Below are 22,253 nucleotides of genomic sequence, written 5' to 3' on the forward strand. Positions count from 1 at the left end.
GGAGGAAACATCTTTGAGTGCGTTCGGCTTCCGCCTCTCATTGCGCTCCGTGCGGCTGGCGCTCACAAACCAAGGACCCCCAAAGCCGGCGCTTGACAGGCCCCCAACACGCCCTGCGGCGAAACGCCTCTATTTATCCATCACTCCCTCCCTCCCTCCGTTTGCTGCCCTGCAGAGGAGCACCTTGTCGAGCGATGCCGCCACTCAGGAGGATTTCAGTTCCTGTTTCTTCAGAGAAGGGACACACACACATGCCGCAGCGGGGGGGTGATGAGCTCCATCAGGTGGTTTTCCACAGCAGCTATTCAGCTCCCCCCCAGCTGTCACCCCTCCCCCCCACCCCCAAGTGGAATCACAGCTATGGCACTTTCACTTGAGTGCAAAGGGAAGGGGAGGGTCATCACCATCCCATATTAATAAAAGCCAACCTCCGCATTCCACACCCCCCCTTCCCGCACTCCCCCTTTCTCCACCCACACACTCTTTCCGTTGGACCTGCGTCAATGGGTTCTTCCCCCGTCGCACCCCTCCCTTCTCGCGAAAAGCAGGCGCATAAATAAACAGGAAGATCCATTAATTCCCACATAAAGGTAAAATGTGTAATACCGCGGTGCGGCGCTGCACCAGCCGAGCGCTCGTTCAGGATGCTTTAGGAGTCGAATGTGCGCCTGAGATGCACAACAAAAGAACTCATGCATAAGCTAAAAGCGGTTTCTGAGTGTGTACGTGTTTGTATTTTCTCTTTGGGTCTGTTTCTGTGGCTCAAAAAGGTTTTTCCACCTACTGTGGAAAGCCACCCCCCCCACACCCCACAGCCCACAGAGGCGTTTCGCAGAGCAACAGTGACCCCTAGGGGCACGACCGTGCAGAGCGGGTCCCGCGGCACTCAAGGAACGACTGGAAAAAGGCCGACAGTTGGTTCCCCGTCCAGTTTCTTGCGTCGACCTTCCATCAATAGCCGATACTGAGTTCCTATTGATCGCTGCGCTGCGGCTCTCGCCACTCGTTCCGCCACCAGGACAAACATGCGATCCATGAAACAGCGCGGATAAATTCGAGCTCACGTTACTTCCTTCGTTAGCGTAATTACCGGGCCATTGTTCATACTGCACAAAAAAAAGAAAGAAAAACACACAAAATTGTAATTTTGGCAGAGAAATCTTCATTCATCATTATAATTGGCTCTAATAAAACGGCTTTTTCCAGCGGATCATATGCTAATCAAAATACGGAATATTAAGGACGACACTAATAGGCATGATAAGCCTACAATTAATAGATGGTTTGAATGAGGAATTTCATGACTGTAATTGGCATGAAGTGTTGAATGTGTTCGCATTCGTTAAGGCCGCTGCTTCGCTCCAGACGTGCATCTTTCGTCACCCGGGGGGGTGGGACAGGCAGAGATCTCGTCCGCTGCCAAACTGCGGGCCGCGGCTGTGGTGTGCGACATCCCCAGGGTTTGGCGGTGCTCTTAAACTGGCTCGTAGAAAACCTGTGCAACAGAGACCAAGGATACGTGTGCGTCAGTGAGCGTCAGTGTGTATGCGGCACAGAACCCATGCTCTACGTTACGTCAAACACAGCAAACAAACAGAGGAGGGTCGGCGCTACGCTAAACCGCGGCTCCACTTTGATAGTGAGCAGCTGCAGCAATAAGGCAAAACGGTCCTGTTGAAATGACTGCAGTTGACCAGTTTTACCGCGCTGGACATGAGGGATGGTGCACATCATTATGGCTATAAACAGAAGCACAAACGTGCACTACAGTCATAGTTTAGGCCAGTATTAGTGCAGTAATGCGACACAAGGTACTCGGCTGCCATGGTTTTCTTCTCCTTCCTGTTCCAGCCACCCAGTTCTGACGGTTCTGATGCCTCATTAACTGAGTGGGGAAGATTGGCTCCGCCCTCACCGTGGGGGCGGGACCCCAAGGGGCAAACAGGAAGAAGTTCACTTTCCCACATGCTCCTTCAGATGCCCGAGGGGGATGGTGGGCGTCGTCCCCAGGGCAGCTGCGCAATGCGACCTGTTTCCACGTTCCGACGGGGCGCCACGGTGAACGTTCGCACGCTCGCATTTCCTGCAGGGGTGGGGCTTCAGTTCGGACAATCAGAAACAGAGAAAATTTCCAAACGCCTCCAAAGAAGGCTGATTAAGGAGAATCGCCCAAAGTGGCCCCGTTCAATTTGGATTGTCTTGGCACGCGACACAATTCAGCAGCACCGTTCAGCCATAATGAGCGCTGCCACATACACACAAACACGCACACAGAGCCAGCCTCATTACCCACAATCCAAATTAATGAAACACACAAACCTCTGCTTTGTCGCTTGCAAATGCAGCAACTGGAGGGAGAAGCGCCGGGCAGCCACTTCCTCTGGCTCTCGATTTGTACCGTCTGTGTGAGTCCGCAGTCGGCGGCGCGTGGAATTGCCCACAAAAGCAATCTAACCGTCTGCACAGGCGCCGCAAGTCAAGGTCTTGAAAAACAAAACATGAAAAAATGAAGGACATTAAACAAATACAGCCAAAACTATGACCCTCATTCGTATTCACCGCATATTCGTATTCCGCCGAGGACGTTTTGGCGCGATGCCTTAACCGCCTGGACAGAGCTGCGGGCCGGAACCCCTCCGTGATTTCAAAGTGTCAGTCGGGGAAATTGGCAAAATTAGAAGGAAGCCCCCAAAAAGTCCCCTTCCGCTGTGGACCTCAAAGCTGTGAACCCAGATTGGAACACAGTCGCAGCACGGGGTGAGTATGGTCACCAGTACGGTCACATGTACAGGTCATTTATTAATTTCTCATCAGTTTTCATCAGTGTTATTGGGCACAGAATCTGTCAGGAGTGCACATGTACTCATTTCGTGTAACCCGTCACGAGAAACCTCCTTCCCGACCAGGATGCAGAAGGTCTGGATTCCATCCCGGTGCAGTGTCCGGCTCAGAGGGGTGCCGGTGCGCAGTGTTTGTACAATGTGCACTTTCACTGCAGTAGACCAGACCCCTTCGTCAGCATTATCTCTGCAACGTGAGAAGCGTGTGTGTGGCAGTCTGCACTACATCACTCAAGCTCAGCAGATGACAGACAAACACACCTTCACCAACTGGCCTGGACTGCAGGCTCTACTGCCACCCAGTGATCACAACAAGTGCTACACGCAAGTCACGTTTATCCATTTATCAGTTACCATTTATACAGCTGGGTAATTTTACTGGAGGAATTTAGGGTAAGTGCCTTGTGGAAGGGTGCTACAGCTAAAGGTGGGATTGAAACCTGCAACCTTCTGGGTTCAAAGGCAGCAGCTCTTACCGTGACACTGTGGCCAGCTGTCTCTCTGAAGTTATGCAAAGAGTTTATTTAGTGCTGAAAGCAAAATAAGACAAAACATGTCCGGTGCTGTAAACGCATTTAATGTTGATCAGCGTATTCTTATTCTGCACGGACAGGAAGAGAAAAATGCATTAAAATGTGAACGCTGTGTTGGAGACCATGCAGGTTGTAGTAAAAGGGGGGTGGTGAAGGGTTCATCTCTGTGGCCCACCAGGTTGGGGGGTGGGGCTCTGGGGGGTGCTGCACCACCTGCGGTTCCTCTCTTTACCGTTTACCTGGATTGATTTGGACCTGAGCGCCGCTTTAGCGAACGAGAAAAACGAGAACGGCTGGCAGCGAGAGAAAGAATGCAGGAAGTTCCAGGGAGTGAAAAGAGTCCCTGTGCCCCACAGTTTGCGACATGTTTCATGTCCTAAGAGCCCATGGGGGCCGAGTCGCTGCAGGGGATCAATTGTGGCACCTGACACCACAAAGCAGGAAGTCAACAGGCAGGACCAAGTGCGATGCCAACCTCGCAAAACCCAGCGAGTCATGTGAACAGTGGCAGAACGTGGCTTTTTCCCGCTTGGCTGCAACTAGAGAAAATAATATCACAATATCTGTATTATTTTGCCTCGAGAGAGGAGGCACCTGGTCCATTCCATGGGCGGAGGAGGGTTTTGAGGAACGACGGAGTCGACTCTGGGGATCCGACAGACACGTGCGCACGGAGCAGGAACAGCATTCCTTACGTGTGTGCGTGTCTTTTTAGGGATTTTACCTTCAAACACATTCACAGAGTTGGATTTCCATATGGTATTCAGACATCACATGTTTCTCCTTCTCTCAGAGGCAGCCAATACATATACATATACATACACATATACACACACACACACACACACACACACTGACAGAAAGAGACAAGCAGTCCAGGTCAGTATGGTGTATTGCGTGTATATGCATACACATACATAACCCAAAATAATCACAAATTTCTATATATATAATGTGTGTGTGTTTCGGTGTGTGAAAGGCCACCAGGTGAAAGATTGCAGTGAGAGTAAAAGAGAAAGAGTGAGTACACCTGCTGCTCCGTCCCTCATGCAAATGAACATGTCCAGATATCCAGTGGGCGAAGGAGGAAGTGCAGGTAAGAAAATCCGGATTGGTGGAGCCGCCAGGACCCGTCCGCCCGCTGACACCTTCTTTTAGAGTGGCAGAGGCGCAGCTGGGTTTTACTGTGCTCAGGTGCAGCAGAGACACTTGACAGCTGCCACACCCCCCACACTCACACGCGCACACATACACACCTGGCCTGACTCACACGCTGTAGCAGGACCGATCATCGCCCGGACTCACCTGCGTCCCCGAGCGAGACCTTCTCCCCCTGGACAGACCAGCCCCGGGCCTCTGGTAAGCAGACGCAGCTGTCGTGGGGCTCGGTGTGTGCGGCGGGATGGCTGAGGGGGTGGGGGGGGGGTCACTGACCCCTAGGGGGCTTTTCCTCTCAAGGGGTCCCTCTAGGGGACACTCGGGGACCGACTTGGAGCCAAAAGGGGTCCCACTGGGTGCAGTCGGGGTAGTCGCTGCTGCGGATGCTTCCACGTTGCCAGGCGGCATACATTTTCGCACCTGCGATCCCTTCCCCCAGCCCCCACCCAGTGTCCTCTCTCTGACAATCTGCGCTCTCATTTCCTTGAGCAACACAAAACTACATTTTGTTATAATCATACCAGTCTGAATGAATTGAAAACCCTGAACTGAAACCGCAATAAAAAGTTACCGTGATGAACTCCATCTCAGTTCAGCTGTATTTTAATAGACTTTGTCGCAAAACACCTGCAATTAGGGAAATGGAATATTATGCGAAATAGAGCATTAAACTGTAAAGCACCCAGGCAGAAACTCTGTAATTATGTGGTGCTGCATTGCACTGTCGCTTTAAATGTTTGTACTTTTGTGAGGTATCAGTTTAAAAAGTAATTACATCAAACATTATGGCTGAATGATGATATATATTTTTAATATAATACTGCATTTTCAGTATTGCTCGGAGCAGGTGTTTCTGACAAGTACAGGTGGCACAGTGGGTAGCACCAGTGCCTCTCTGCCCCTGGGTAGTAGGTTAAGATACGGGTTCGAATCCGACCGTGCGGAGTTTGCATGTTCTCCCTGTGTTTGCGTGGGCTAACCCCGAGTGCTCTGGTTTCCTCACACAGTCCAAAGACAGGTGTTCCAGGTGCACTGGTGACTCTAAATTGCCTTTGCTGTGTGTAACGCTGGTTTTCTGCACAGAGGTGTCGAATTTTGAGTTGCCTCAGTCAAAGACACCAGCTAAACGTGTATAGTAACAATAAAAGTGAATGTATGTGCGTCTCAGCCAGTTGAAAAGGTGTGATTGCCGGTGCCACCGCATTTATCTCCTACAAAGATCAGGCATTGCGGAACATCGGTGCGGGGGGAAACTCCGGTGGCTCCAGCGTCTCCTCGCACCCAAACACGGACTGGCTCAGGTGGTTATACTTCTCAAGCCCGTTCTGCTGGTGTTCGCCAGCCAAGGCCTGGGTAACGTGATCCCTGTGGGCTCCTTGTGCACTACGCTTTCGCCATTGCATCATATCATATGTTTTGGGCAAAAAGCCCCAGAGCGGGGGGGGGGGGCTGGCAGTCCGGTCAGCCCTTTGCAATCGAACCCGCGCGGTATCATTGGTTCGGTCGTCAGGTTGCGACATGGCGCGTCTCCATTCGCTAAGGGAAAGTAAGCCAAAACTGTAACGGCTTATTAAAAAAAATTTTGACGATTTTATTGCCGCACTTCACCGACCCTCATCACCCGTAAACACTTTGCCTCCCTGCTCCTCCAGCTGTAAATAACCCAGCCGCTTTGCATCCTGCTTATAAAACGGCCACATGAACGCTGATACAGCCTAGGTTAATACGGTTCCTCTCATCGTAACGATCTTCATACAGCTCTCCTCTCTTGCTGTCATGCTACCACGGCTTCCTCCGGAAAAATTCAAATGTTGGCTAGAGGTGGTGCTTCATGACTGGCACTCGCCCGCAAAGTTTCTGCAGTCCCTGCAAAGAGGTTCACTGCACTTCACAGCGGCATATAAGGGAACTTTATCAACTTTCGCAAATCACATGTCACGTCACTCTGTGGGATTTAAGAAGGACAGGTAGGTATGTAAGTAAAGGTATATGAAATATAGCTAAGACAAAACGTCTTTAAGGTGACAGCGTGATGATTAAATGTTGATTATGTGGCTGACTGGCAACAGAGGAGAGGAAAATTAAAAACTCCAGACTGACAACTTGAACGAAAATGCAGCTCCGGTGGGGGCAGGTCTAATCAGTTTGCACGCAGAGCATCAGTGAAAAGAGACACCTCTAGCAGCCTGGACAACACCTGTATGGGACACGCTGGACAGACGAGTGAGTGAAAGCAAGGTAACACACAAGTGTCCATCATCTGTGGGAGCCGGGAAGACACGGCACCTCATTTCCCCAAAAAACAAATGCGAACAAAAACGAGTCTACGGCGCATGTACTCAAACTTTTGACTGGCACTGTAGGTGTCCCGTGTATCTCGGACCCCGACGAATATGTTTGCTATCGGACATTATATAGCTCATATACGTCCCATATAACCGCACGAGTTGTTGGCTCTAGAAGAGTGTAGAAGAACACATTGCATACACCTGAGGATCTACTTTGTCGCATGCTGCTCCCGAAAACAGTTGCTCCTGAAAGCTTATTTTATTTTTCTTTTGCTTGTATCCGTGAAGCTTTATTGAATTTCACACAGTTGCAGAAGCGAATATGGCCTGCATATAAAAAGCTTCCGCTCAACTGTACGACTTTGAGAACAATAAATGTTCTCATTTTATCAAATTTTCTGTTCAGCTTTTTCTTCTACTCAGAATTAGAAACGAATGCAGGAAAGAGTGAAAGGGATCATTTCCCCTTGCTAATATGTTTTTTAAGGTTTACTCGGTCTATCGGAGCGCTCTGAAGCTAGCTGGCTTTGCCCTCCATCCCGGGTCGGCTGTTGGCCACCAACAAACGCTGCCCTATGAACCCGACGCCTGCAGCGTCTCTGTGTCCCCGATGCTAATGTCGCTAAGCCAGGTTTCCTGGGCGCAGACACGGGCCCAGTTGAGATGCCACGAGCGGAATGAAGGAGCGCCGAAGTCAGAGGACACGTGTGTTAGCAGGACCTCAACAAGCCCCCGGCACGGCCCTATTAGTCCACGTGCCTGAATCTGCCTCCCTCGTTCCATCGTTTGCCCCGTCAGCCATTTTTTAGCTCCCGCGCGGATAATTAGCCGAACGTCTCGATCGATTCCTCGGGTTAATGCAGTGACGCGCCGATCGAGCTAATTGGGTCGTGTCCGGCTCTGGGATTGATTACAGTTACACGCCGAGGGCACATTATTCCGCTCGAGATTTACAGCAGCGTGCTGAGATAAATGTGTTTTCTTCAAATCTGGAGCATGATTCAGATTCAAATGGCCTGTTCGGAAAATGCCAAACTTCCTTGGAGTGGGCGGCGAGCTCGGCACCCCGAGCAAACAACAGGAGTGGCCGAGGCGCGTGTGAGCTGGCACATGTCGGCAGAGAAGCTGTGGAATAGGAGCCCGAGGAGATGTCCGAGGCGGAAAAGGACGGTTAGGCCGAATCAAGCGACTCGTGAGCAAGAACTGGAACCGGACCGACCCGGTCGCACACCTGTGTTCGGAATGCGGTTACCGATTGATCTGCGCTCATGTTCCTCAGCGGCATTTGATAAGGAACTTGGGGGAGATGGATAGAACTCGGTCACAGCATTATGGTCAACATAGCCCGGTTGTCACGGTCGCGGACAGGAGACCAGAGGTAGGATTTGGACCCAAGTTCGGGTGCTGTTGTTTGAGTGCCAAAACATGGGAGCAATCAGAGAGTGAGGTCAGGTACAGGAGTGGATCTTCCGAGGTGCAAACATCGTTTAAAGGGCGCAGCAATACTCAGGAAACCGGTACACAATCTGAGGTCAAAAAAGCCAGGAGAAGCGTTGAACAGGGAATGGGGTACTGGGAAAACAAGACGCTGAATGCTCAAGCCAAAGGATGGGCGTTGAGATTCTGCACCCGTTGCCGTGATGGTGCTGCCTTTATACGGCGTTGTGCTAATCGGCCACAGAGGCTGTCGCTGAGCCGGTGGGTGCGGGCGTGACACCGGTCTTCAGGTGTATCGGTGCACATTTTCATCCATGTTTCTCAATCAACAAGGAAATAAAATGTGATACATCGCGGCCTTTTTCCATATTTACCTATCGATCCCGAGCCAAAAAACAGTTGTGAGTCATGTCACAATCAATACGAGTCATGTTCGAGGTGGAGAAAAACACGCCCTCAAAACTGAAGGGAAACATAAAACACAGCGTGTTCCTGCGGCAAGATAGGCGCCGAGTTGAGTCTTGCGGGCAAAGTAAAGAGCGCGTCCGAGCGGACTTCATCACTTCGCCAGGCCTCAGTGGCGCAGAGTGGCAACGCCAGGCATCCAGCAGAAGCATGAGAGCAAAACAGCCCAGAGCTACAGGACACGTTCGGTCGCTTTTTCTTCAGTGGTGCATTTCAGATGAGTCCTACTCATTTAAATATCATATGCAAACTATGTTGATGAGTAGGCCTTTGACAACAAGCGCAACTGGAATGTGCAGTTGCACAAAGCTGATATTTTACAGCCAGTCCTTATACTCAGCCCAGTGCATGTGAATACCTGTATATGAAATGAAACTAAAAGTTCATCAGTAGAATAGCTAAATGAGAGCAAAAAATAGAATCGTTTAAAAGTGTGCATGTAAAAATGGAACTGATGCCGTCAACAGCAGCCCAGTGACATGGTTTGAATACCACTTTTAAATTCCGTGAGCTGCATGATTTTTGCATTTCCCCCTGGCTGCTGGGGTTTCCCCCCGCGCGCTGCTTCCTCCTCCTAAGGAATGAATTGCAATGATCCAACTCACTGGTGACACGGCGAAGCCAGAGGAGACGATGGGGAAATGTGACCCACAAAACGTGACAGCTGGGAGTAGACGAGCCAATGCAACCTGCAAAGCCGGGCAAGTTGCTTCTCGCTCCATCAGTTTCAAAAACCAATGGAAACATGATTGCGGGAGTTTCTGAGAACGTGTTCCTAGGAAAGCAGGTGCCGTCTTCTAGGTAACCTCATTGCCAGTCCAACCGGATGTGTTGTCTGAGACGTTTACCGTGGTTAAACACGGCAAAGCAAACAAATAGTCAAGAGTGATAATAAGAGACACAAATGAGGTACTGGAGAACTGCAAATAATTGCACATCGGTGGAGAAGAACGGTGACGAGCGCCTTGGACAGGGCCGCGCTCTCCAGTGCAAACCCGGGCCTGTAACTCGATCCACGTAAAACGCATACACGCTGCCCTGTTTTTTTCAGCCGAAGAGCTGATAGCATCTGACAAATGTCAGCAATGACATGGTTGAAGGCACCTTGGCACCTCCTTTTGATATATATTAAGATTTTGCGCATTTGCAAGTTATCAATTATGCACAGCTTTGTAAACTTGCCTCCAAACCATGGCCAGCTGCGTTCTGAAGTATGCAAAGCAGAGCCGTGCCCGTTAGTCCGGTTCAAGCTGGTGTGTTTGCGTTGGACAGCGACCCATGTGCGGAGCAAAGATGGCATGCAGAATGCCTCCGTTTCCTTGTTTAATACAATGATTTCATGATATATAAGCTGATATATATATATATGTTTCCATGCGATGAGCCGCTCAAGAGCAAATTCTTCTCATTTCAGGTCTGCGTCGCCCGCTGCCCCAGCTGTGTACCATGGTGCGCCACAACACCTGCCTCATGAGTATGCCTTCAGTCAGTGCCAACAGCCAGCTGCCAGCCACCTGGAGCCCACACTACACCTGTGCGGATGGTGTGTGGCCCCACTCCCAGTCATTGTAACATCGCCCCCTCTACACTGGTTCCACTGCTCATCCACATCACTGACCAGTGGGGTTCCTATACATCCCCAAATCAGCAAATGTATTTGTATTTGCCGTCATATAACCAGCAAAAAGACAGAAAAGCCACTCAGAACCAAAAACTATCTGGTTGCAGCCCCAGGGCCCTTAATACTACAGTCCACAGTGACTTGAAGAGCTATTTGGGCCTGTGAGTCAATAATGACTGCCTTGTCTTGCCCCCCAGTGAGCACCATGGCTCCAGGCTACACGGGTCGCCTCTGGACCCAGGAGACGCCGCCCCAGTTCTGGTCCAAGTTCCAGGTGTGGGAGTGGCTGCAGCAGACACTGGACATGCACCAGATCGACGCCACCAGCATTCCCTTCCACAACTTCGACATGGACGGGCGCCAACTCTGCAGCATGAGCTTCCAGGACTTCACGCGGGCTGCCGGCTCCGTGGGACCCCTGCTCTACCAGAGCCTCACAGACCTCAAGTGGAGCGGCGGGGCAGGTGGGTGCAGGGCAGGGGGGCACGTCGCAGAGAAATGCCACAGAGGATACGTGTTCGCATCCCTAAAAATGCCTCCTCGCTGAGAAACGCTTAGTGGTTAATTATCTTCCACTTCTGCACCTTCAGTCCAGCAGTCTTTTCACAAGCGGTTGTATGTTCCAGCCACCAGGGGGCGCGAGCTCAAATGTCTCCGCCAACATGGGCACCGTTTGATGAACTGTGTGACCCTCAGAGGAAAACAGCAGGGAGGAAGCAGTGCTAGAACCTGCCTTCTCCCCCACAGAGCTGCCGTTGCTGGATACGTTGTTCCCAAACAGCTGCGACTCATTAATAGGCAGGAAGTTGATGGAAAAGCTCTCCAGTTAGCACCGTGTGCACGCAGCACCACTCACACGTGTCACGCGTCCCTCTTACTGACATGGTTTATCATCCCAGCACCTCTGCACCCATGCAGTGTATCACCAGGCTGCAGTAAATAGCTTATCACTGATAATAATTAATAAGAAACTTACAGTAATAGGAGGCTGAACAGCAGGAAAGTGGCGTAAATCCGGAAGTTCACTTTACCCATAATTCATAAAAGGCGGTAAAAAATGCCAGTGGTAGCAGCTGCAAGAGAGATTTATTGCATAATTGTGATACCGCAGGAGCAAATGTGCCTGTTCGACACACAACGGCCATGTGATTCAGTGCAGAAATGGCAGCAAGTTAATAAAATGTAAATATTGGTCTCTTGATTTGCTCTTGTGAGCGTCAGTTTCTCACCGTGTCTGTTTACCATGTGGACAGGTCAGTACACCGCAGAGATGTTTACGCCATCTGAGGTTAAAACAGAGGTGGAAGGTGAGTGTGGAACTCTCTGTCTCACACACGCACGCACGCACCCACACACACACACACACACACATACACCTATTTTGCCATAAAGGAATGCATGCACAAAATAGCGCTTTACATTAATTCACTTTCCTTCAAGATGACTTGCACTGTTTGGATAGCACACAAAGATACTGAGAAAGATTTACCCACTTATGAAACATGGTAATTTTATACTGTATGAGTTCAGGGTAAATAACTTGATTAGGGGTACTGTGGGGATTCAAACCCAGGCCCTTCAGCAGCAAGGCAACAGTTGTAACCAGTAGACCACCTGGTACACCTATCGCAGTTCACACACGACAGAAAGTACAGTTCCACACAGCAATAATAACGCATGCAATGACTGAACATCCCTCCACCGCTCTGACCTTAACAAAATCACAGAGGATTCTAAAGGCCTGACAGCATCTGAAAACACTGAAATATTTTTACTCCTTAGTTAGCAACAGTTCTGACATTTCAGCCACCATGCTTCTGATTTTGTTCCCTCTAATGTTTCAACAGAATTTTCCTGCTCCTTGCTGCCGTTTAAGGAGGAGAGCTACTTCTACAGTACTTCACCTTCAGGTACCGCACAGGGAGGTCTCGTGAAAATGAATGTCTGAAATATAATGAATATTTAAACTGTGAAAATTTTCACTTTTGTCATTCTTCCTTTGGGCCACAGACCTGTACGATATGAAGCAGTCCTTCCCAACCACTACCACTGGGATCTCCTCCATCCCCGCCAGTCCAGGTGAGGGCTTCTGGGGCACATCATAGTCTAGGTGACGTTTTGAGCCCTGCAGCGGGTTTTAGGTGTCTCAGAATCCCTTGTCTTTTCAGAGTCAAAGAGACAACAGAGCCGTGCTCCAGTCGCACCCGTCAAAAGACACAGTGAGTCCCCGTGCTCCACATCTCACACACACTCTCGCTAGCTCAGTGTTTCAGCACCTCTCTCTCACGCTTTGACCTATTAATGTGGGATAATGAAGTTAGAAACACACCCTTTGGCCACGTGGCCTGCAAACACCAACCCGCACCATAGATGAAAGTGTCTGACTGGCTTCTCCCCAATCTCCACCCATCGGGACCAGACCCCCGTGGGACGCACCTCTGGGAATTCATCCGCGACATCCTCCTGCACCCGGAGCGGAACCCGGGCCTCATTAAGTGGGAGGACCGTGCCGAGGGCATCTTTCGCTTCCTCAAGTCAGAGGCCGTGGCCCAGCTGTGGGGCAAGAAGAAGAATAACAGCAGCATGACCTACGAGAAGCTGAGCCGCGCCATGAGGTACCGGGATCGCAGCCCGCTCCTGCTGTGAGCGCTCACAAGGTTGCTCAGAAAAAAACATCCAAAGATGTGTGTTTCAGTTGAAATGGTGACTCTACATTGCCCGTTGCTGTGCGTGATTGCCCTGTGATGGACTGGCATCCAGTCCCAGGTGTATCCTGCCTCATATCCTACGTGTGCAGGACAGACGCTGGACCACTGCCACCCCGAACTGGACAACTGATCATTGATAATAAACTGTTGATAATGTCTGTTCCATATGTAAAAATGTATTAATTTGTAATATTCTCCATTATTCCTTGCAAATTGGGGTGTTTACTGTTATCTCGTTTGTCTACTGGACTGCCTTACTTTCTCACGTCGCCTGCCCTGACCTGATGGTCCAAACATATGAGACACACGAATGTGTGTCGTAATAATGCCCTCAGGATACTTCTGGCAACTGCAAAATGTAAGAGGAATGTGCTCTCTGGTGCCGTCATACATCTGCTGACCTCTGACCTTCCCAATGTCCCCCTCCGCAGGTACTACTACAAGCGAGAGATCCTGGAGCGGGTGGACGGACGCAGACTGGTCTACAAGTTCGGTCGAAATGCCAGGGGCTGGAGGGAGTCCGACAAGTGAGGGGTTTGAACCCCACATCCTGCCACTGTTTGCAGAAGCACTGAGGAAAAAGCAGCTCTTCACAGCACCGCATCTGTTACTGGGAAAAAAAAAGACTGGAGCATCTTTTATTATCACTCTCGTTTTTGTATCTTTGCTTTGAACCAACCGTCTCTGGAAAACAAAAACTATGAACGTCTGTTTGCTTCTTTTGTTTTGTTACTTCTGTTGACAAAGGAGGTCGTGGAGCGGGACGAAGAACATGCACATCGCTCCTGCAGACATAAGGGTCTGGTGGTTGGCACGCTCCACCAAAACATATTCACATTCACGGCTTACGCCTCCATTCTGCTGTGGAGGCACCAGGGGGCACAGTGATCAGAGCTGCTTCCTTCCACTCGAAGGACCCTGGGTCAAATCACACCTCCTGCTGTAGTACCCTTGATCAAGGTGCTTATCCTGAATGTGATACGGTAAAAATTACCCTGCTGTATAAATAGGTAAATCAATGTAAGCAGCTTAGTGTAGAAACAGATAAATAAATGAAAATAAAATCTATTGAATTAAGGGTCAATTAAAATATTTGTGTTTGAGAGCCTAAGCTCCACTTGTGTTATGTTTATTTCTGTCTGTGGTCATGTAGACCGGTCTACGCTTGTTCATGAGATGAGAGGAAATGTAGCAAACAGAGCTGGACACTTTGATGGTTGAACTGGGAACAAGGTCGGGACAAGGGCAACAGGAGCAGAGGACTTCGTCTCGAAGACAGCAGCTTGCTGTCGAGATACTCAGATGCTGAGCTGAAAAATCCAGAGTCCATGCTAGACACACAAACACAAAGATGGGTGGGGAGGGACTTGGACTTTGCTCTGGTTTTCAATTACCAGTTACACTTACATTTATTCATTCAGCAGACGCTTTTCTCCAAAGTGACACACATCTCATAGAAAACACAATTTGTGCATTACATTAGGAGGAAGAGACATAGCTGCAGATGTGTGACTCTTAAGTACAGTTAGTTTGTTTCCCTCACCATATGCACCAATGCTCATCACACAAGTAGCTGCTTAAAACTTTGCCAGAATGTCGCTGATTCCTAATCACCCTCCTAGTAGGGTTTTTTTTGAGATACATATAAACATTTACGTTACACTGGAGGAGTGGCTCTGTAAAGGATTGATGCGAGCACAATCATGAACAATTATACCTTACATAAACTTAAGAGATCATGGGCAATGAGAGTCCAGAAGAGATGAGTTTTAAGACCTTTTTTAAATGTGGACAGAGTTTCAGCAGTTCTGAGTGAGAGGGGGAGGTCGTTCCACCAAAACGGAGCCAGAACCGAGAACCTCCACGCTTTACCTTTCATGCGCGGGACCACCAAGCGGGCAGATGTGGAAGAGCGTAGCAGTCTGGTTGGCGTGTAGCGAATGATCAAGTCTTGTAGATAGTTGGGTGCAGTTCTACTGATGCTTTTATAGGCCATAACCAGGGTCTTAAATTTGATCCGGGCAGCTAGGGGAAGCCAGTGCAGAGAAACAAGTAGGGGAGATAGATGCGAACCTTTCGGCAAGTCAAACACAACTCGGGCAGCAGCGTTCTGTATCGGCTGTAGAGGTTTGATGGAAGTAGCAGGAAGGCCAGACAAGAGAGCATTGCAGTAGTCCAGACAGGATGTCGTCATGGCCTGGACAAGTAGTTGCGAAGAGTCTGTTGTGAGGTAAGGACAGATCCTGCGGATGTTATGCAGGATGCATCTGCAGATCCAGGTTGTGGCTTTGATGTGCTGAGAGAAAGATAGACTTGAGTCAATCATCACTCCAAGACTCTTAGCCAAGGAGGCAGGCAAAATGAGTGAGTTGTCCAGTTTGATCGAGAAATCATGACCGGAAGACAGGACAGCTGGGAGGTGTACGATCTCTGTTTTGGAGAGGTTGAGTTGTAGGTGGTCATCAGACATCTATGCAGAGATATCTGACAGGTAGGCAGCAATGCGTGCGGAAATGTCTGATGCTCCAGGTGGAAAGGAGAGGAAGAGCTAGGTATCATCAGTGTAGCAGTGGTATTTGAATCCATGGGAGGCAATGACAGGGCCGAGGGAGGAGGTGTAGATCAAGAAGAGCAGAGGACCCAATACCTAGCCCTGCGGGACACCAGTTGAGGGAGGCAGAGGAGAAGAATGGGAGCCCTGCCAGACTACTTGACAGGATCTGTCAGATAGGTAGGTTTCAAACCATGTTAGTGCTGTTCCTTTGATCCCAACCTGACTAAAAGAGAAAAGTAGAATCTGGTAACTGAGAGTGTCGAACGCTGCAGACAGGTCAAGGAAGATGAGGACCAAGGAGAGGGAGCCCGCTCTGGCCGACTGGAGAGCATCAGACACCGCCAGAGGTGCCGTCCCTATGGAATGACTAACTTTGAATCCAGACTGATATCCATTGAGAAGATGGTCCCGGGTGAGGAATTCAGAAAGTTGATCACAGGCTGCTCGTTCTACAGCTCTAGACAGAAAGGAGGAGGGGGTTTCTTTACCAGAGGTAAAATGAGAGCAGTTTCGAAGACAGATGGGAAGCGAGGAGTTGACGATCTTAGCAATGCAGGGGGAGAGTTGCGGGGAGATGGTCTGTAGGAGTGAGGATGGGCTCAGATCTAGTGAGCAGGTGGTGGGTCGGTGTAATATCAGGAGGTCAGAGACTTCAGATTCTGAGAGTGTCTTGAATTCTGAGAGCAGGTCTTTGCAGGGAAGTCCAGGGCGAACAGGGCAGGATAATGCCAAGAACTTGTCCGTGATCGTGTTGGCTTTGTCTCTGAAAAACAAAGCAAAGTCATTAGCAGTGAGAGAAGAAGGAGGAGGGGGCGACGGAGGACACTGTAGGGATGAGAAGATGGCGAAGAGTCTGTGTGGTTTTTTAGTTGCAGACTATTTTGTTATGGAAGAAGGTTGTTTTAGCTGAGAAGACAGCAGAGTGAAAAGTAACAAAGTTATTTGTAGACATCCAGGTCTGTACGAGTCCTGGATTTATGCCATCGATGCTCTGCAGCCCAGAGTTTGGTCCTGTTAGTACGTAATGTATCAGACAGTCATGGGGTGGTATTGGGGCGTGCTGGTCTAGAAGATAGTGGACAGAGAGAGTAAAGAGAGGAAGATAGAGCAGAGAGGAAAATGTTAGTAGCACTGTCTGTTGATAGATCAGAGAATTGTGCAGCAGAAGGGAGAGCAGACAGCATGGCAGAGACAAGGCAGGAAGGCGAGAGAGATCTTAAGTTACAGTGGAAGATAACAATGGGTGCAGAAGAAGGAGAGGGATTATTGGTGAGACATGGTTGGAAAGAGATGAAGAGATGATCGAAGAGATGGAGTGGAGTAACAGAGATGACAGGACAGCCACAGTTACAGGAGGAATTTAGAGACATGGGTCTCAGATACTGTGGTCCTGGTTGGACAAGTCTGTCACACAGGGTCCCAGAAGTCCATCAGTCACAAAAAGAGACCAAAAAATTATGTAGACATGAAAAGGTGTGAATTATTTTTACTTTAACACGAAGCAGCCCAGGTTCGAGTCCATTGCTCAGTCTAGAAATAATGACCACAATGTCAGCTCATGCCAGCAGAACCACAACTGCCAATTTCAGCCTGGAGTCCCTCTTTATATTCGGACCGTGTTGCCTCAGCAAACACAGAGAACGTTTTCAAGCAGCTCTCAGAGATGTCTGTGAAGTCTACGCTGTAGAAGGGTGTGTAATAATTGTGAAACATGCTATAAACCAAATAAAGGGTGTATATTTCAAGAGCACACTGGAGGATGTGGTTTTTCAGACACAAAGCTAATGATAATGGTCACCAAGTCACTGGTCATCCATGCCATGAGGTCCTGATGCCACAGTGACACAACGAGTGGGGAAGAGGGTCAAACATCCAGCTGTATAAACAAGTAAATAATTTTAATTAGTTTAACATTGTAAGTCGCGTTGGAGAAAAGATAAATGTCAGATAAATGAGCAAATGTAAATCTATTAATACCAAGTTACACCGATTTATACAGCTGGATAATTTTTACTGCACCCATTCAGGGTAAGTACCTTGACCATGGGTACTGCAGAAGGAGGATTTGCAACCAGAACCTTCTGAACGGCCCATGACACCACCTGCCCTTCTGAGTTGTTGCTCATAAATTATGTAGTATCGCAGGTACATCAGGTCTCCATGCAAACCAGGGCAAATGGAGGAGCCGCTCTCCTACCTTCAGCGCTGGGGGGCAGCGGGGCCGCGTCCCCGAAATCACAACTCAAATCAATGTGATGCAGAAGCCAGTGGTGGCTCTATGCAAGGCGTAGGTAAATTCCAGCGGGGCAAGACCCTTCGATGGACAGATTACTGGGCTGTTAGGCAAATAAGGTCAACAGATGTGGGTGGCTATGCTCCTGGCGGGAGGCTCATTTCCCTAACGGACCCTAGCCGTGTCGCAAGGACCAGCGGGGCATCTGCTCACACCTCCACTGCCACGCCTTCTCGGTTCCCAAAGCAGCGTGGTAATTCTGCAGTTGGTACGACATACTGTTTGGTGTCGGAGCATTCGCTGTCATTTGGGCAGTCTCCTCACTGTCATGTTTGCAGCGTTACTCTGGTTTCACATTAGAACACTGATGACTACAGTGTTGGACACCGACTGCTGCTTACACTCCAGTTATAACACTGGCATTTGGTGTGTTTCTGTTTCATCATTTTAGCACATCCACCCATGACCAATGACCGCTTGTTGCAATGTGAGATGGGCTAAACTCAGAACAGGACACCATGGGGAAATTTTACACACACACACATAACAAAGTAGTTTAGAGTCACCAGTGCACCTAAAACGCATGTCTCTGAACTGTGGGAGGAAACCAGAGCATGTGGCTGAAACTCACACAAACACCAGGAGAGCAACCAAACACTACACAGACTGAGCTGAACTAGCAGCTGCACCCAAAAACACAGCACAGTAGCTGTGAGAGACCTGTGCTTCCCAGTCACTTCAGTAGTCATTGTAACAAAGAATATAATAACAGAAAAGTAGTTCCCTTGTTCGGGATAAACATGAAGCAACAGCATTCAGAGCCCCGGCAGCTTGTTGGGAACTCATATGAAACTGTTGAATGAATGAATGAATGAATGAATGAATGAATACTGCATTAATCCTGGGGAAACTGTATGTGCTACAGCAGCACACACAAAACAATGATGGGATGGAGCAAAAACTAAAAAAATTTATAAATGTGTGTATGTGTATATGTGTGTGTGAAACTATGAACATATTTGCTATCACATCCACTATAAATTGAGCACATATATATACTAATTAGTAAAATAATCAGAAACATAAGTAGAACTAATTTATGGGAAGGCGATGGCCCAGTGGGGGCATGGGGGGGCAGACCTGTGCTATGGACCACAGAGGTTCAAAATGCCATTGGTTGATAACTCAGCACAGCGTTTTGGGTAAACAGGAACGAGGTAGAATCTTTGGGGTGGACAAACTGGCCCGGCGAGTGTCTCACCCCACCCCCCTACCCTCAAACCGGTTGCAAACCACACCGCAGGTCCTGCCACACTCCCACACACTGGCTGGGCAGAAGCGGCAGGGGGAATGTGTCATCCAGAAGGATCCTCCGCGGCAGCATCCTGTTTCAGCCTGCGGCCGGGCACAGATCCAATGCGCCACCGGTCACTCTTGGTGTCACTCTCTGTACTCTCGTTCACGTTATCACTGAACCCCCCCCCGGGGCCAGTCACAGGGCAGCGAATGCCTATACACACTCTGGGGCACACCGGACACATGTATGCGTGTGAGCTGTGGCAGCTGGAGCTCCACCAGCACCCCACAGTGCAAAAAAATGGTGTCGTGTACCATTGTTGTTTTATATTTCATAAATACGTCTCGCTGCCCAGCATTAGTCGGCACGCAGTGCTGCTTGAGCCACCTGCTCAGCTCTTATTACTATATCACTGATCCCAAATTACAATTTCCATGACAGTTGTACCCGTGATCCTCTTATGATTCATTCGTCCGGAGCAGTTTGAACAAGAGCAGCATCTCTGACACCGGTAACCTTCAGGTCACAAGTGTCACTCTTCAACCACAGCGCCACCAGGGTGCCACTCGTGGCCTTGCAGCGGTAAACTAGTCTCCTTTCAGGGCTCTGCTCGCCAAGCAGATTATGAGGCCATAAATCCAAAAAAAGGATTTATGAAAAAGTGCATGTGAATAATCTAGACTGATCGGAAGCACAGAAAGTGTTGTCTGGGCAGCAGAAGAACTTGATATACAGTATGTGTGTGAGTATATCTACTAGTATATCATATATACTGTAAATGTTAAATGTTAATACAAACAGAGCTACAGATGAAGCAGTTTGTAGTGGGATTTGATGCAGATCAGGAGCCTGGTGGCTACTTAGTCAAATCAGTGCTCCTGAAACCTCTGGTCTCAGTACACATCTCGACATACATGCATGACACATGGCTCCGTATCTGTCGCATCAGGAAGACAGCGCTACCATTTGAATGGCCAGAGCACTTTGCACAGCTGATTTCTTCAGATATTAAAAAGAGAAGAGAGTGATATAAAAGGTTTGTGCGGCAGGAAGAGGAAAATGATGCAAGATAAGTGTTGGCAGCGGTCACATCGCCTGGTGCTCCTCACAAGGGCCATTGTTCGCCAGGGAGATACCGAATCACGACCTTAAAATAATAGCGCTTATCGTTTCGGCCCAGTGCTCAAAGCTCCCTTTGTGGTATCTGGTGTCAGAAGCCATACACACCTGTAACACAGAGTGCATGGGGGGTGAGAGCCAGCCATCCCTCCCCATACACCCCATCCCTTGCCTTAACCGCACCCCCTCACCCACCTCGCCTCTCCACACTGGGGAGCGTGAACGATGCACATTCAGCACTGCTGTTGAGAAAACCAAACACGCGCCCAGTCTCCTTTCGGTTTGACTTTATCTTCACGGCCCGGGTCTGGACCCCCCCCATGAGAGATCCGCTCCATAATTCGTCTTCAGAAGGAGAGGCAGGAGCGGAACCCGGAGCCCAGCGGGTGGGAACCGCGGGGAGTCGAACACTAAAGGCCTACAAATCATCTCCCTTGGCCTCCTAGGAGCCTTGTTTGCTGCGTGTGTAAACAGCACGACTGTCTGACAGCAAAGCACCCATATCTGCTGCCTCTCTCTTCTTTCCGCTTCCACTGGAAGCACAAGGCAGCAAGGAAGGCTGGGAGCGAATATTAACGATGTCGAGGCAAAACACTGATCGTTTCCATTTGTTCTTTCAAAGCGGCAACTGCCGGGCCCACGAGCACGTACATACACGTACACACACACACACACATAGACTTTGTCGCCCGTAACGTTTTCCAGAATGAACTTGTCAAGTGACATTTTTTTGTTTTCCCAGCAAGTCTCCGCGGTAACTACTGCCACCCACCGGCCACTCATCAAAGGGACTTCAGCGGAGGCGGTTATTTATAGTAAGCGTAAAGAAGAGTTTACACTGTTTGCACAACATCCCGTTTGCTGGAGAGGCCTGTAAAAGATAAGCAATGCAAATCAGGGGCTAAGGCACCGCGGTACTGCACCGAGGGTTTATTTAACACCAGTGGAAAAGTTCAAGGACCTGTTAGACGTGCAATTACAGCACCGTCAAGGTTCAGGTCTAAACTAAAGAACTTCTGCTCAAAACATTCAATAATTTGTCAGCAAACTGCCATCGGTGAAAACGTTCAAGGTCAATTTCATGGAAAAGTAGTTCTTGAAGAAGAGGGTCTTGATCATCCATCAGATTATCCAGAGTCTATCCCAGTCGCATAGGGCCTTGAGGCACGGTACACCCCAGTACACCAGTCCATAAGGGTAATGATCTCTTACACAGCCACACTCACTCTCAATTTACTTCCACTAGTAGCTATTAGATGGACTGGCATCCCATCTTGAATCTTGTAAGTATGGAGAACACATACACACACATTGTCTGAACCGTTCGTCCCATACGGGGTCACGGGGAACCGGAGCCTACCCGGTAACACAGGGCGTAAGGCCAGAGGGGGAGGGGACACACCCAGGACAGGACACCAGTACATTGCAAGGCACCCCAAGCGGGAATCGAACCCCAGACCCACCGGAGAGCAGGACCCGGTCCAATCCACTGCGCCACCGCACCCCCTAGTATGGAGAACAATTTCAGTTATTTCCAGTTCATGAAGAACAAGAAAAAAAGTGTGTGAACAAACCAGCCATGGCAGGGTCAGGGCGGGGGGGGGGGGGGGTTGGAGAGAGTTTTTCAGAAGGAAGCAGTGCCCCCCCCCCCCCATCAACATAAAAACCAACACACTGACTTTATGTTGTACACGGCACTACTTCAATGCATTTCGCTAAAGCAGGGATTTTCGGGACGGCAACGACTCACCACACACACTTTAACATTAAATACTGACGTCCTTAACTGGAAGAAAAAAAAACACTGACGGACCCTCGGGGTCCTCTCACCAAGCCACTGCCTGTATCAAAGATGACTGCCTTTGCAAAACATCAAATTCACAAAAACAAATTAGAATATCAAATATATAATAATTCGAATATTGTAATAATTGTCATACTATATTTTAACTGAAAAGTTTCTCATCTTATCTGCATGAAACGTGATATGGTGGTCAGCG

The 22,253-nt window shown here is 49.2% G+C and overlaps 1 protein-coding gene and 1 long non-coding RNA gene across 2 annotated transcripts; one reads left to right on the forward strand and one right to left on the reverse strand.

Moving 5' to 3' along the window:
• Positions 1 to 1,139: 1,139 nt before the first annotated feature.
• On the reverse strand, positions 1,140 to 22,079 carry LOC108942137 (uncharacterized). Its single transcript, XR_001966689.1, has 3 exons — positions 22,004 to 22,079; positions 2,320 to 2,483; positions 1,140 to 1,495 (listed from the first exon to the last, which is right to left on the reverse strand). It is a non-coding gene; the product is annotated as an uncharacterized LOC108942137 (long non-coding RNA).
• On the forward strand, positions 4,491 to 14,029 carry ehf (ets homologous factor). The gene is made up of 9 exons (XM_018765271.2): positions 4,491 to 4,732; positions 10,136 to 10,264; positions 10,540 to 10,806; positions 11,596 to 11,649; positions 12,190 to 12,252; positions 12,353 to 12,421; positions 12,511 to 12,561; positions 12,762 to 12,957; positions 13,482 to 14,029. The coding sequence occupies exons 2-9, from the start codon at positions 10,168 to 10,170 to the stop codon at positions 13,579 to 13,581; spliced, it is 897 nt and encodes a 298-aa protein (XP_018620787.1). The 5' UTR covers positions 4,491 to 4,732; positions 10,136 to 10,167; the 3' UTR covers positions 13,582 to 14,029.
• Positions 22,080 to 22,253: the final 174 nt, after the last annotated feature.

The sequence above is a fragment of the Scleropages formosus genome, chromosome 5, assembly GCF_900964775.1.
Source record: "Scleropages formosus chromosome 5, fSclFor1.1, whole genome shotgun sequence".
In the NCBI taxonomy this organism is placed as follows: Eukaryota; Metazoa; Chordata; class Actinopteri; order Osteoglossiformes; family Osteoglossidae; genus Scleropages; species Scleropages formosus.

Bases quoted from the DNA above. Each gene is read 5' to 3' on its own strand.
- ehf (XM_018765271.2), top strand. From the start codon at position 10,168: ATGGTGCGCCACAACACCTGCCTCATGAGTATGCCTTCAGTCAGTGCC. The intron at 12,422-12,510 runs GTGAGGGCTTCT...TTGTCTTTTCAG, and splicing joins CTCCATCCCCGCCAGTCCAG to AGTCAAAGAGACAACAGAGC. The intron at 12,958-13,481 runs GTACCGGGATCG...CCCCCTCCGCAG, and splicing joins AAGCTGAGCCGCGCCATGAG to GTACTACTACAAGCGAGAGA.